The 15,048-nt window shown below is 39.1% G+C and overlaps 3 protein-coding genes across 4 annotated transcripts; 2 read left to right on the top strand and 1 right to left on the bottom strand.

Moving 5' to 3' along the window:
- Positions 1 to 233: 233 nt before the first annotated feature.
- LOC120003360 lies at positions 234 to 4,508 on the top strand. 2 transcript variants are annotated; one of them, XM_038852319.1, is made up of 8 exons: positions 234 to 1,100; positions 1,971 to 2,102; positions 2,349 to 2,438; positions 2,556 to 2,657; positions 2,763 to 2,882; positions 3,350 to 3,487; positions 3,648 to 3,968; positions 4,080 to 4,508. In XM_038852319.1, exons 1-8 carry the CDS (start codon positions 468 to 470, stop codon positions 4,365 to 4,367), a joined length of 1,824 nt encoding a protein of 607 aa, XP_038708247.1. In that variant the 5' UTR covers positions 234 to 467; the 3' UTR covers positions 4,368 to 4,508. The 2 variants fall into 2 exon arrangements, with proteins under 2 accessions (XP_038708247.1, XP_038708246.1); XM_038852318.1 differs by having other exon boundaries at positions 235 to 1,100; positions 2,343 to 2,438.
- Positions 4,509 to 5,382: 874 nt separating this feature from the next.
- Positions 5,383 to 11,573, top strand: LOC120004593 (protein PLASTID TRANSCRIPTIONALLY ACTIVE 10). The gene is made up of 12 exons (XM_038853958.1): positions 5,383 to 6,138; positions 6,696 to 6,755; positions 6,851 to 6,880; positions 7,354 to 7,427; positions 7,573 to 7,654; positions 8,516 to 8,589; positions 8,783 to 8,849; positions 9,006 to 9,098; positions 9,544 to 9,720; positions 9,798 to 9,848; positions 10,363 to 10,514; positions 10,899 to 11,573. The coding sequence occupies exons 1-12, from the start codon at positions 5,434 to 5,436 to the stop codon at positions 11,332 to 11,334; spliced, it is 2,001 nt and encodes a 666-aa protein (XP_038709886.1). The 5' UTR covers positions 5,383 to 5,433; the 3' UTR covers positions 11,335 to 11,573.
- Positions 11,574 to 13,411: 1,838 nt separating this feature from the next.
- On the bottom strand, positions 13,412 to 14,783 carry LOC120003767. Its single transcript, XM_038852845.1, has one exon. The coding sequence runs from the start codon at positions 14,514 to 14,516 to the stop codon at positions 13,644 to 13,646; it is 873 nt and encodes a 290-aa protein (XP_038708773.1). The 5' UTR covers positions 14,517 to 14,783; the 3' UTR covers positions 13,412 to 13,643.
- Between the last annotated feature and the right edge of the window lie 265 nt (positions 14,784 to 15,048).

Raw genomic sequence — 15,048 nt, 5'->3', positions numbered from 1 at the left:
GTCGTATTTGGAAGGCTTGTTTTCAAGGAAAATCAAGCTTTTGGAAAATTTAATATTTTCCATAAATGAAAAACTACCATTCAATATTTGGATTATGTAGTAATAATAGAATTTTTCAATCCCAGCGTTTGACTAATAATTTGTCAATGGCAGACTCGAAATTTCCGACAAAAACTAGGGCTATTCCGCACGTTCCACGACCAAAACATTGAACATTAAACAGCCGTGTTTTTCAAATTTTTTCTGAACTAGTTTTCTCCGCCAATCTTCTCCTTCAAAGTTCAAACGGTGATCTCTCTCTTCTTCTTTTCAGCGATTTCTTACTCTCTCTCTCTACATTCAATTCTCAAAATAACAGTCTTGGACTACTAATTAATACCTCAGTATCGATGTAATTAATGTATATATATATGTATGTATATATGTAAATTATTTGTCTATAGTTTGATTTGGTGTCACTACATGTGATGGCTACATCGGCGTTCAAGTCGACGACGCAGAGAACGCCGATATCGCAATCGTTGACTGGAGCCAAAGACTCTTCGTCCTCTAGTCGGAGCTCCGCACAGCGCCGGTCCCGGAGTTTGAGTAGATTCTCTAGAACGCTGCGGCCGGGGGCGGGGGAGGACTTCGATGATGTTCCGGCGCCGAGAGGGAGGTTCGTGAATACTGTTAGGGGATCGGGGTTTCCGGAGATAAGCCTAGATGATCTCGCCATAGAGTTCTTCGACGCCGACTGCAGCAGCAGCAACAGCGACCGTGGGCGGTCAGCTTCGAGGAAGGATGACATCAGCCCTAGAAAAGGAGGACCATCGAGTGCGTCGCAGAGGCGGGGACGGTCGGTGTCCAGGCAGAGCTCGAGAGTGAGTGGCGCTGGCGGTGACACGAGGGAGAGTCTTGGTAACAGTCATACTGGGAGAAGGGGAGATTTGGAAAGCAATTCGAGAAGAAAGAGATCGGTATCGGTGGTTAGGCACCAAATTAGCGACACGAGGGAGAGTCTTGGTAACAGTCATACTGGGAGAAGGGGAGATTTGGAAAGCAATTCGAGAAGAAAGAGATCGGTTTCGGTGGTTAGGAACCCAATTAGCGACTCTGAGGTTAGATTGACTGCCTTCTTAGCGGGTTTCCTTTTTCGCTCTATAGTTTTTGAATCATCTCTGCATCTCCTACTTGTATGTTTTGAGGATGTTGCCTTTTCTTCAGCCCTTAGTTAGTCAGTCACAAATGAGATTAGTTACGCTGTTTTTTGCAACTAGATTTTTCAATTTTGGAATCGACGAAGGCTTAACTCTACTCAGTTTCTAAATTATTTGTTAGAAGCCAGAGTTTCATTCAGAATAGAGCCCATAGTTAAACATAGGGAATGATTTTGTTTTTTGTCGATCAATGAACTCGAGGAAAGCTGTCTGTCACATTTTTGCACGCACAAGAACAACGAGATATATGTGTGTGTGTGTGTAGATGCACATGATTTGTATGAATATGTATGGTCACTATAAATACTTCAAATAAATTATTCACTGCATGTTCAGTAGAATTGGTAAATAACATTTGGAGGTTCTACTAAAGGATATTTTAATGTAGATTTGATGCACAGAAATTATGCTTAAACATTGTTTTAGGTTTTAGTTGATAGACAAATATTGTTTCTGCCATATAATTTAATGACAAGTATTTGTCAGCACTGCAAAAGTTTGCCAAAGCTGTTGCAATCCTTAAAGCAGCGGAGGAGATTCCATGATCAAAATTTTATAGGAGACCCCATGGTTTTAGGTTTTTTAAACAACGCTATTTCTACCATGCCACTTTTGCTTTTTATCTTCTTCTTCTTTTTTTTTTGTATTATTAGGACTTAGCATGAGAGGGGACTTGATTACTTGAACCATAGACCTTGTCTGCCTGAAAGTATTTGAACTTGCATATATTTTTTGCTTTTGTAATGACCAAGTGATCTAAATCATTTTCAGAACTTAGGCGGCTATTCTAAGCCGAGAAACAATCAGATGCCTCTGTCCAGTGTGCAAACACCTTCAAATCATAGACAAGTACTGAGAAGGTCTATCAGCCAGAAGGATTTGACGTTGCATGATGATTACTCTGTAATTTCTAACCTTCTCTTCTCACTGACTAATTATTATTATTTCAAGGTCTGGATATTATCCTTTCGTTGAGGAAGCATATAATGGCTGAGTTTTTTTAAAGACTCTGAGACATGGGAAGAGGTCCTGTTGTTGGGTCTACCTTATATGTTGTTTCTAAAATGTGTCTTGGCTGTCATCAATCTTTCCCTTCTCATTAGTCTTCTCAAACTGAATTAACATGATATTTCTTCGAACCAGAGTCAGTCTTCTGCCTTAACTGATGATGAAGGAAGGGATACTCGGTCATACAAAAACGGGATAGAGAGGACAATAAGAACAGTTTGTGCGCACAAGGTTGGGATCATTATATAGAATATGAATATCATGGCACACCCGCTATAACAATTATATCTATATCTACATGTGATTTTATTTTCCCTGTCACTTATTGTTGCAATTTGTTGCCCCCAGGCCGAGCACCCAATTGGGGAAGATGTAAATGGTGGGTTGTATGAAGTAATGCGGAAGGAACTTAGACATGCTGTGGAGGAGATCAAGATGGAACTTGATCAAGTCTGTAACTCATTGTCCTGTGAACCTGCTTCTTAATATTGATAAGTTATGGGTGGGCCATTTTTCCATTTTTGTTGAAACTTACTGCAGTTCCTGCATTTGCAGACAAGGTCAAGCAATAGGGCTTCTGACTTTGTAGGTAATCATCACTTACAACCAGAAAATACTAACGTTCTCAAGGCAGTTTCCTCGATAAGAAGGAGTTGTGCAACTGAACTGGATAAGGTATCACAAATTATGATTCTGCTGTGCTTATTTCTCCTGTGGTAGAACGTTGTTATGATAATTGTTTTGCAGATGTGCATGAGAGAAAAGTCTTGTTTATATTTGTCTGTCGTAATATATGGGTTGTTTGAACTCCAATAAGTTGACCCAAATAAGGATGCTAACAGTTGGTGGCCCTATAAGCTCAGAGCCCAAGCACATATTAGAGCTTATTTACTAAATGAGTTGAGTCAAAGCTTGGGGAAGCATATTTCCCTTAGACCTAAATAAAAAAAGAAATAATTTCTGTTAACTTTGAGAATGTAATCTCTTAGTTTGTTACTTGGCCATTTAATTCAGGTTCAATAGGGCTAGTTCCATGCTGAGTACTAATGAGAGAATTTATAATCAATTTTTATTTAAGTTTTGCTATAATGTTGATTGTTATGAGCTTTGTCGGCTATGGATCTTATTGCTTGAATTGATAGTCTGAGAAGCGAAGACAAGACTTGTTGGCAAAAATAGTTGTAGAAGAGCAGCGTGGGAGAGAGCTTTCTATGATCGCAAAGGATCTGCTTCCTGACAAAAAGGACGATGCTGAAAAGAAACCATCACGGGCCAGAAAGGTATTATCCTCTACTTTCAATCCTTCTTGTTATAAGTATCTTGTTACTTCTGAGTTCTTGATGTTGGTATGCACATTTACTTGCTATCTTCTTCGCTTTAGGGGAGTTTCTATTGAGAATATAAAAATTAAAAAAAAAAGGTATATTGTTTGCTTTTCAGAGGAGTAATGACCGAAGTAGGATGTCTAAGCGATTGGATGAGGAGGCAGAAAAATACATTGAGGACTTCATTTCAAATGTTGAAGATACTGATATTTCATCATTAGATGGTGAGAGGAGTGAAACAAGTTCAACTTTTGGTGGAATTTCAAAGTCAGAAACTTTTCAAACGCCACCAATGTCCAAGTCTAATTTGGTTGAAATGGATGGAGTCGTACTGCCCTGGTTGCAGTGGGAGACCACTAATGATGATTCTTCTTTATCTTACAAGAGCAACAAATCACCAGTGATGCAGAGTTGTAATTCATGGAGTGTGGTTCAGGTAATCTGAGCTGCTGGCTTAAATGATTGTTAGCAGGTGCAAAAATAAGAAAATCTGTTTCCATACGTTCTGTCTTGTTTATTTCTTACGCTGTCTTGTCACATTTTACAGGAGACAATCCCTATAGCAGATTTAAGTAACCATTCTCTCAGCAGCCATGGGAGTTGGAGCCCGGGTGTTAATTTTGGTCTTGTGAATACTGTAGATAGCCCTAACAAGTCACGAGAATCTGGAATTTATCAGAACCAGTTTTCCTCTGGCAGAGCGAAAAGGTTACAATATGATGTGGAAGAATATCTCAATGTTCAAAGCGATGACGAGATTCTCTACGAAAGATTAAGGCAACAACAGAGGATCCATTCAGGTGGTCTCATGCTTTGTAACCAAATGTTCTTTTAGTTAGAAACTCGTTTTGAAACTTTCATTATGATGAACTAGAATGGTAGACGTAAAACATAAACTTGATTTTATGCACCTTCAGAGCTTGACCTCATAGAGTATTCGTGTGAAGTTATCTTGGAGGTTCACATTCTGGGTTAATGTTTTTCCCTCCCTTATTCCCCTTGTTTCCTACGTTACCGTTGGAAATAGCCAATGCAGAAGAGTACATATCCTTAGATTTTCACTGCAGGAAAGGCCCATCTAACTGTAAAAGGAAACAGAAGAAGGAGATGAATGAACAACTTTGGGCCATCGGCTCGATTTATATGAAAATTGTTAGGGCTCATCAAACTTGTTTTCTTTACATTTATATTTGATTTTTTTAATTATATGTTTATCTGTCTTGTGTTTGGGTTTGGTGAGGAGTCTCCACAGTTGGTTTTTGACATAAATATAACCAATCTAGGTCGATTATTGGTGGTTTGGTAAGTTTTTTTTGTTTTTTTGGTCAATCCTTACTAACATATTTGACAATAATCAACCAATTGGTTGGTTTGACGGTTGGATCGGTTTGATAGCCCTACAATTGACGAAGACTTTTTGCTTTCAGAAAAATTAGGTTAGATTTTGGACCAAACAATGCATAGATTAATTCCTCCAAACCCAACGTCATTGGTTAGATTTGAAAGCCCTACTCTTAATAGATTATGCCATGAATACTCCTTATCTATTGTCGTTCTTACCTCATTTTCCTCGATTCGAAAACCCTACTCTTAATAGATTATGCTATGAATACTCCTCATCTATTGTCGTTGTTACCTCATTTACCTCGACGTGGAATCTTATAATTGGATAAACAGAAGGCATTTTTCCAGCTTTAACACTACAACATAGTGAAGATTAAAAACTACTATTTGCCTGGATGTAATACTCTGGGTAGTGTGTTGTAGTATTGCTTATATAATATTTGTGTTGTATATCAAACAAAAAAAAAAAACTAATTGTTATTATTAATTTTTTTATCTTAAAAAAGCTTTATCCACTCTCAAAAGGAAATTCCCACTCTCTTTCTCCAATTCAAAGAATGCAGATACTCCAAGCACCTCACATCTTCACATTCCCTAAACCCCTAAACCCCGTCTTCAGACCTCGCCACATCACATGGCGTCCTCTCACCACCTCCAAGTCCAACTGCTTCAGGCCTGACGAAGTCCCCGTCGACGAGACCTTCCTTCAGAAGTTCGGTCCCAAGGACAAAGAATCCGAGGACGAGGCCCGTCGCCGTAACTGGATTCAGCGAGGCTGGGCTCCTTGGGAGGAAATTCTCACTCCAGAGGCCAATTTCGCTAGGAAATCCCTCAACGAAGGCGAAGAGGTTCCCCTGAAAACTCCCGAGGCCATCGAAGCATTCAAGATGCTCTCCCCTAAATACCGCCTTAAGAAGATGAAAGAAATGGGAATTACCGAGGACGAGTGGTACCAGAAGCAGTTCGAGATCACAAGAGACGTCCCTGAGAAGTTGGAGACGTCTTGGGCAGCTCCGATGGTCGTGCGTCACGTCCCGCCCCGAGATTGGCCTCCCAGGGGTTGGGAGGTGGACCGGGAGGAGCTGCGATTCATTAGGGAGGCGCATACGATGCTGGCGGAGAGGGTGGACTTGGAGGAAGTGGAAAAAGCGGCTACCACCAACGCTGAGGATATTTGTTTGGACAGGTATAAGGTGTTCTTGAAGCAGTACAATGAGTGGGTCACAGCTAATAAGGATAGATTGGAGGAGGAGTCATTCAAGGTAAAAGGAAATTATTCTAGTTTTTCCTTTCATTATGTTTGTCCATGTTTTTTTTTTCTTTGCTGTTTACCATCTTCATTCTTTGGCATGATGAAATTGGTGCTTCTTTTTTTTCCCTTGTTTTATGTATAAATAAAAAATGTTTGCAGATCTGTAGGGTTGTAAGAAGTGTGGGTGTAATTAGACGATTGGGTGTCTAAGATATTGTTAATTTTCAATATTAATGTTTTCCTAAATATGCGGAATTTGGGGCTATAAAAAGTTCAGCTATAGTTTAGATGACGTAGTTCAAATAGATTATGTTTTACCGTTTTAATAATTTGGATATGGAATAGTCAGAGAGTTGATGGAAGGGTTGCAATTGTTTGTTTACTGGATAGCATAAGCTAGGGTGGGTATTGAACATCTTTGAGCTGTTGACGTTTAATGTATGATTTTGGGAAGGTGTCTCCAGAGCTGCTTTGGAAAAACATAAATGATAGAAATATATTACAAGGTTGAGTAATTCTTCCTAAGTAAGTAGGGTTCTAACATACACGTTTCCCTTGTCAACGCAGTTCGACCAGGATTATTATCCAGGAAGAAGGAAACGAGGGAAGGACTACAAAGATGGAATGGTAGGATTGTAAGTCTTCATTTTTATGGTTTAAAATACTAAATATATTATTTGACTTCAAAGAATAATCACATTGAAATTAATTGTTTTCTGCAGTACGAGCTGCCGTATTACTATCCAGGACAGGTAAGCTCTCTAACTCAGGCTTTCATGATGGAGATTCTTTCATGCAGATTGCATCAGGAAGCCTGCTTTTCACCAAGTTTTCTCCTTACATATGTCCACAAGTTCCATGTGCATTCTTTAGCTAACATGGGTCTCTGACATTGTTGTGATTTATGTATGATGTTTGCTTATAGAACAGATCATGTATGCCGTAGGTCACTCTTAACTTTCTGTTTTTCTCTTACCTTTGAATTTGTCAAACCACATCTCATAAAAAAATTAGCTTACAGTTACTCATTGTGTTTGTTCACAAGATGATCTGATGCACTACTTTGATCTATAATAATATTTGCTGCGTGTTGAAATTATCTTTGGATATGGGATGATGTGTATGATGAAGCATATGTTCTAAGTATATTCAACACGTATATGTGCTTGATGCCATCTACAAATTGACTATAATCTAGCTAACATTACTGGTAATGACTATGCAGATTTGTGAAGGTGAAGTGACTAGTATACACCTGTATGAAGGAGCATTTGTTGATATTGGAGGAGTGCATGATGGGTAATTATCTGAGTTTGTAATATTTTGAGAGCTTCTTAGCCGTTGTGCTAAATTTTTTATGTAATCTTCATGGAGGCTTGTTATTTCAAGCTACATTTCATTTTGAAAGTTCCATTTTAGATTGATGCACTTCTATGGATTTCAGGTGGGTTCCCATAAAAGGTAATGATTGGTACTGGATCCGTCATCATATAAAAGTTGGTATGCCTGTGATTGTTGAAATTCTGGTGAGTTTTCGTTGGCTAACTTTGTAATTATTTACAGGGTCAGGCATGTTTTTATGTCATCATTTTCAGTATCATAGACATACTTTTTTTGCACATGAGCTGAAAGTTCCTAAATCAATTAAAATAGATTGAGTGGTCAATAGCTTGGATGAACTCATGGCGATTACCTTGAGCTTTTAGCTTCAAAATATCGTCTTAAAAATAGTTCTTTATATAGAATCTCTTAGGAGATCAGTTTCTGCTGATCTCTTCAAGCAGCGGTTTGGTTTGAGCAAGTAGCAACGTGTTACAATGTGTAGGTGAATCCCAAGGTGTCTACTATATTTCGTGGTGAGGTGTTTATGAATACCTCACGATTAAGTGTTCTTGGTTGTCATCCAACATTATATGGTGAATCCTTTTGTGAATTATTACAAAGGAAGTGAGTCCATATAGTGGAAACCTATAGGTGAAGTGGGAGATTACTGATGTAGACATGTGAGTTGAAAATCACCCATTATCTTTTGGGTTCATAGTTAAAGTCATCCTTTTGTTTCTTTTTTAGCAGCCATTATAGATCTCTCTTATCATGGTTGGCATGGTATTTTGACCTTAGTTCAGGCAAAACAACATTAAAAATGTATTGAAACGCAAAGAAGGTCCAAACCAAAAGATAATATGGAACAAAATATCGTACATGGGACTTGAATAACAAATCAAGCACAATGCATGAAGTTTAATATTAATTCTAACTTACATTTTTCTTCCTTCTAATACCATATTTATTAAATTTTAAATGTATTTGCATGCTACTTACTGTCGAGTGCTTTAATTGTGCAATTGGTTTAGTTTCTCTTATCATTTGTGTCTCTCTTTCTGCAGGCAAAACGCGATCCTTATCGGTTTCGATTTCCAATTGAAATGCGCTTTGTTTTTCCCAACATAGATCACCTGATGTATGTTGTTTTTCGATAATACTATGTTTTGATTCTTGAAGTATATGGTTTTGTAGGGTTGTGTGTGTGTGTGTGCGCGCGCACGTGTTACTTACTTACTTACTTAGCTGACAATAAGTTAAAAGGTGCCTGTTAAAATCATGGCTTCTTGTCTGCTGTCTCTTGGTTTTGAAATTTCCATACATTCTTACAGCTTTAACAGATTTGAATTTCCTCCCACATTTCGCCGTGCTGAGGATAAAAGTGACGATGAATTCCGGGTCTGTACATTTAGCTTTTGAGTCAATGTTGAACCAAGTTCAAACATACTTTCTTGCTTTCCACTTGTTCATTTTGAATACTATTTTAAATATTCCAATTCCCTAATTTAATACTTCTACTGTGCTTATTCCTTTAGCTGGCGTGGTTTTTTGCAGCGTGAATGTGGAAGACCTCCTGTTCCTAGAAAAGACCTGGAAGACAAACCAGAAGAGGAACCACTGTTGTCAAATCACCCTTTTGTTGATAAGGTATTTCTATGTGGGAAGTAATTTTATTATACAAGAAGGTACCATTTGTTTTGAGGCACTGCTTCCTGGTATGGTACTCTGATTGTTGCTTTAAGCAAGTGTCGGCACTCGGCAGCTGTCCAGTCACAATAGCTATCTTCAAATCTGAACTGTGGACTTGCCAGGATCTGGTTTCTTGTAACTTGTGAAAGAAAATTTTCCTAAAGCAACCATAATGTGTACTTAAAAGTTTTAAGATGAAAGTATCTCTGGAATCTGGCTATCATGGATGGATTGTGCTTGACATGTTACCTTCACCTTTACTGAAGCCATTCACCTGTATGTTGCAAATTTCAGGCTCTAACGTGTGATTTCCCCCTGCACCCCTCCCGCCATGGGGGGCCACTTTCACTTTGGTTGTCTATACTCTATAGTTATAGTTCAGTTTGTTTTTTGTGTTATGCAGTTGTGGCTGATCCATAATGCTGAGCAAATGATTTTGGATGATTGGGAGACTAATCCTGAGAAATACAAGGGCAAAAGGTTATCAGAATTAGCTGATGATGATGATTTTGATGAAGAAAACAGTGTCGAATATACCAAAACTTATTATAAGAAAGCCTTGGTACCAAAAGTGATTATGGTGAGTTATTGATTTGTAATGTTGTAACGGGTATTGTATTGGTGCACTCATGTGATTTTTATACTATTTCTTGACAGAAACAAAGTGTTAAAGAGCTCGACTTGGAAGCAGCCTTGGCTGAGCGTGAGGTAAATTATTTACTTACTGTTTATAAACCATGTATCTGATAACTGTAATGATGGCACTGTATTATCTGCTTTTTTTGGTCAAACTGTAGAGTTATTGGGGACATATGTATTTTATGAACTTCTGGGTTCATAATATGCGATTTACTTTAGAGGGTTGGATTGGTCAATAATTTAACTACTCTGGTTTAGATCTCTTAATGTCTTCATAAACATTTTCTGTTGTGTTTGTATTGGTATACATTACTCATTCTTGCCACCCTGTTCTTGTTGTATGCTTCATTTTTTACCCTTCTCCTGCATGTTAAACTGTAGGTATGGTTTCATGTGGAAGGTTAATAGATTTGATTTCGTTGATAAACAAAAATCTCCAATCAACTTGATTCATTTTTACCCTTCATTTCATGTCTGAAATGCATGTTAAGTATGTTTCTCTTAATTTACTTATCAGATTATGGCATTTTTTGTTGAGCTTACCAATCTCTTTGCTGTGTTATTTCCCTTTTCTTCTATGCAGTTCCATAATAATCTCAGAAAGGAAGCAGAAGCTAGAGGAGAAAAATACAAAGTTCACAAGCTGAGGCGCAATAATGAAATGGATGAGTATGACTTAATGCATTGGCGTCGATCATTTGAGGAAAGAGAAGCACTGATCAGAGACATTAGCTGGTAATCCACTTACCCTTTTTTTCCTCCTTTTTTATTATGACAGTTGATAATATAGCTCCGTAGATATGTATACTCCTCTTGACGTAAGGTAGTATATTTACACTAGCAGAACTGAAACTTATACTTCCATGAGGGCATAAACTGAAATTTGCAAAGAGAAGTCTTTAGACGTACCAAACCATATAGGTGGTCTTCTATATGGGTATGAGTTATATATCTCCAGTAAAATATATTTGCTGAAGGGCATTAATTTTGCAATGACTGTTGGTTCATGGCATTTCTAGACACGATTATGATCTGTTCATTTTACCATCCTATTGGATTTGTAATGATAGTAACCCCAGTTGGAAGATGTAATCTATTTGGGATTTCCGTGTCTTGCAGTCGTAAAGCTCTTGGTCTGCCATTGGAAGAGCCAGGGAAGTTTAAGCCAGCAAGTTTCTTTGGAAAAGATCAATATGATCCCGATAGTCCGTTATATCGGTATGACTACTGGGGAGAACCCAAGAACTCAGAAAAGAGCAGGCAAGAACGAATGGCAGACACACACAACACATCAATTGTGGGCAAGGGAGTCCTTTGGTATGAAATGTCTTACGAAGAAGCCATCAAGCAGAAGTTGGAGAGAGAAGCCCGTGGAGAGACGGTAACAGAAAAGGAAATTGAACCAGACACCAAGAGAGAGGATGATGATGAGGACGACGATGACGACTGGGATTACAGTTTTTTGGCCGACCCTAACTTCGATTTTTCAGATCAGCCTGTAGTTAATGGGACTGAATCTTCTAGACTTTCTGATGAGGGTATGTTTGAGGATTAGTTTTGAGGAACATGATGTATGCGCATATCAGTCTTGTGAAGAGCACCTCATATAATAGAAATTTGAAATTGGATTTCTGATGGAACCCGGCCGTAAGCTATCCTATAACACTAGTTGCAGCCTTGCAGGGAATCCTTTAATGTACTTGACCGTTCGAATATAACATCATCAGTAGAAAATAAACGATGAATATTATTTGTATCCCATTTTTTACTAAGTACAAGTTATTTATCTGTGAATCTAAGGCGATTTTTTGACGTCAATCTAATCACCTAATATGTCACCATAACTGAGTTAGATTTGGACGTGTCCATCCTGGAAAATAACTGAATTGTAGCCTAACCAAGATCGACCACTTTGCTCCATGATTATGGATACACTTGGTTAAATATAGCGGTCTAAGAAACCATAAAAGCATACTAATATGAAAAAAGAAATCTGAAATAAACGCAGATCATAGAGAGTGGTGGAGGACGATGATGGAGATGAGTATATGCATGAGGCTGTAAAGAGATCGGGAGATATTGTTTTCATTGAGAAAAGATAAAGCACAACAGATCATACATATAGGCCAAGAGGCAACGGCTAGAACAAGAAGATAAAAGTGCACTGATCAGAGTTACTAACAGATACGTCCGTACTTTGAATATAACGGATAGATTTTTAAACTACATGGGCCTAGACATAAGTTATATTGATTGGGCCTTTAGTGGACTGTTATTGGGCTGAGAGGCTTGAGCCTCATTAGGCTGAACCACTCACGATAAGTTAAAATTAAAAAGAGATCAATATTGATTGTCCGCATGCATGTTACATTTGTTGAATTGTGTAATCACGCTCGAGGCACGTGACTTAGCCAGGACTTGTCCACGTTCCAAACAAAGGACATTACAGTGGTACTGCCTGCAGGGCACACAAATAGCAGAGCGGACAGCCCCAAAGCTATTCCACGTATAAGAGCGTGTGTGTGTATATATACAAACACACACACATATGTGTATATATATAGATAGATCGCATGGTAGTAGCAAATGAGTCGGTGGTTGGTTGAACGATAATCACCTTACATGTAAGCGATCAACCACTTATTAACGCGTGGATTCGAATTCTATCCCCTCCCCAAACCCCTTATTTAAAAAAATAAAAAAAAAAATCACATGGTAGTCTCCTAATACATAATGATACTTGTCCTTGCCCATGCGACCTTTCTTTATATACACCTCCTATTCTCCAACCACGTACTCCCAAGTCCCCAACCCTTCATGCTGCAGAAAACAATTACTAAAAGAAACAACCAGTGTAGTACACTTTTTCCCGGCACACAACGTACATAGACTTGTTATATTGTAAAAGAAATCATGTCCAGAAAACCTAGTTAGTTTAATATTATAAATTGGCCAAACAAAACCCCTGCATGTTCTGAAATATTCGCCATGCATGAACTATCACCCAATAACCTACATACCTCTGTTAACTTTGTTACATGCACTGATGCATAAAGTCATCAATTCAAATCTCACGCCTAAATATTGTTTTCGGCACGGATTTCAACCCGATGTTTGCCGTCTTCAATATAGAACGGATTGGATTGACGACCTAAATTTAGAACCGATTAAGTAATCCGGGATACATCTGATTACCAAAAAAAAGCATATATGGCCCAGAATCCCTATAATTAATGGTCTGATGAGTGTGTTAAGAGGTTGTGTATGTCCTGCAAGGAAAGAGTGCATAGGAATAACCGGATATTAAAAGAAATAACGCATTGAGATCCACGGAGTAGAAATGTACACACACTTGACCTCAATATCTCGTTCAAAATCGGATCTAAAATCTAAATCAACAAACCTAATAACGCAAAACACCACAGACAAAACAACAGTTAAAGCAAACATAGTAACTGACGATAGAAAGAAAAAAAAATTCCACAAATCACAATTTCTTAGCAAGATTTAAATATACACCTGTGTGGCTGTGTACTACACACACATCACCTCAATATCTCTTCCATAATCGGATCTAAATCAACAAATTAAATCTAATAACACAAAAGAAAAACAACAGTAAAAGCAAAACATAATCACTGAAGATAAAATATTCACAATGCTTTCTTATCAAGTAAAGATTCTCAAGAGAACACGATTAGTTCATATGATACTCATGTGAGTACCATCCCATAGAGATCGAGCATCCCATCTCGTTCCCCTTCCCCAATAATCAAAAGTTTGGATTCCCATTAAGGTTAAGATCTGTTGGTTTTGATAAAGTACGTGGAATCTCCATAGAATGATATGAGATCGTGATATTCATCAACGGCCTAAACTGAGAGCAGCCTTGACGTCCAGTCTCCATGCAAAGCCACCACCGTCCATTCTCCACACATCGCAAGGCAGCGTAAGCGAGCTCTTCTCCATCCCCCGTGTGTACTGCAGCCTCAGTCTGCACGTGAACGCCTTCCACGTCATCATCATCATCGCCAACGACGCCTTCTCTTTCATTACCAACACCACTGGTAGTATATTCCCTGGTCCCACCATCTTCTCAAACGCTCCATTCGTCCACGTCACTCTACCCATACCGTCTGATATAAACCCGGGACACGTGTCTTTCCACATATTATTCGATCTTTCCACATCTGTACTTCCCATTCCATTCCCGTCCACCCACGTGTCCGTCACGCACTCGACCGTAACGCATGATCCCACCGCCCTAACCGTCTGAGGCATCATCGCCATCGTCGGATCTAAAACGACTTTCTGATCATGATTCTCCATGCTTCTGTCGAAACTCAGCCAAACAGGCGCGTTTCCATGTGATTTCATCGGTGAAAGGATCTCCGCCGAAGAAACCCTAGCCGGAGAGTCCTTCCGTTCTGGAGTCTCCGGCAATAGAGGTAGAGTGACGACTTCAACCATCTTTTCCTGGCTCAAAGACGACTTTCTCTTTCTAACACTACCATTACATTTCTTGCTATTGATACTGGTGCTCTGGTTGGTTCTCCTCTTACCTCTCCCAGATCTCGGAGAGATCTCGGCTTGATCCGGGCTTGGGCCATTAGAGACCGATCCGGTGGCCGGTTTAGGTGCGATAGGCCGGAATCTAAGCATTATCCGGTCCATTTTTGACATGTCATACGCACCACCGCCGTATCTCGCTATGCAACACCCTCCCCTACCATCCATTTTCACTCTCTCTCTCAACGGCACTCGCTAAAGAGTTTCTCTCTCTAAAAGAAAACCACTTTCTCTGTCTTATTTTCTCTGCTCTTGTCTACGATAAGCAGGCAGGCACATAATGTAGAAGAAAGGTACGCGTATTTATAACAACTGTGGGATAGACACGTGTGAGAGACGAGACATGTGTGTGAATAGTGCGCTGAAGAGCTCAGAGAGGGGATTGGTTGAAAAGCAAATCGTGGCCCTGGTGAAGGGAGGGGCCCACGTGAAGTGTTGCTTGGTTGCGCCAAAAGAGGGGCACGTAGGCATAGCTTCTCGTGCATCCAATACGGTTTTTATATGAAGAGAGAGGAGAGATAGAGAGAGAGAGAGAGATGAACGCGTGGCGCAATTAGATATGGATATGGATAGAATTTGAAAACCTTGCATTTTTGGCTTTCTATTAGGAGCAATGATGAGACCACGTGGACGGTGGATGATGAGATTGACTGACCAGGGAGATTCATCAGATTTGGAAAGGATGACGTCATCTGTTTAT

Source organism: Tripterygium wilfordii, chromosome 8 (genome assembly GCF_013401445.1).
Source record: "Tripterygium wilfordii isolate XIE 37 chromosome 8, ASM1340144v1, whole genome shotgun sequence".
NCBI lineage: Eukaryota > Viridiplantae > Streptophyta > Magnoliopsida > Celastrales > Celastraceae > Tripterygium > Tripterygium wilfordii.
Note: the sequence above shows the minus strand (reverse complement) of the source record. Positions and strands in the feature narration are given on the sequence as shown.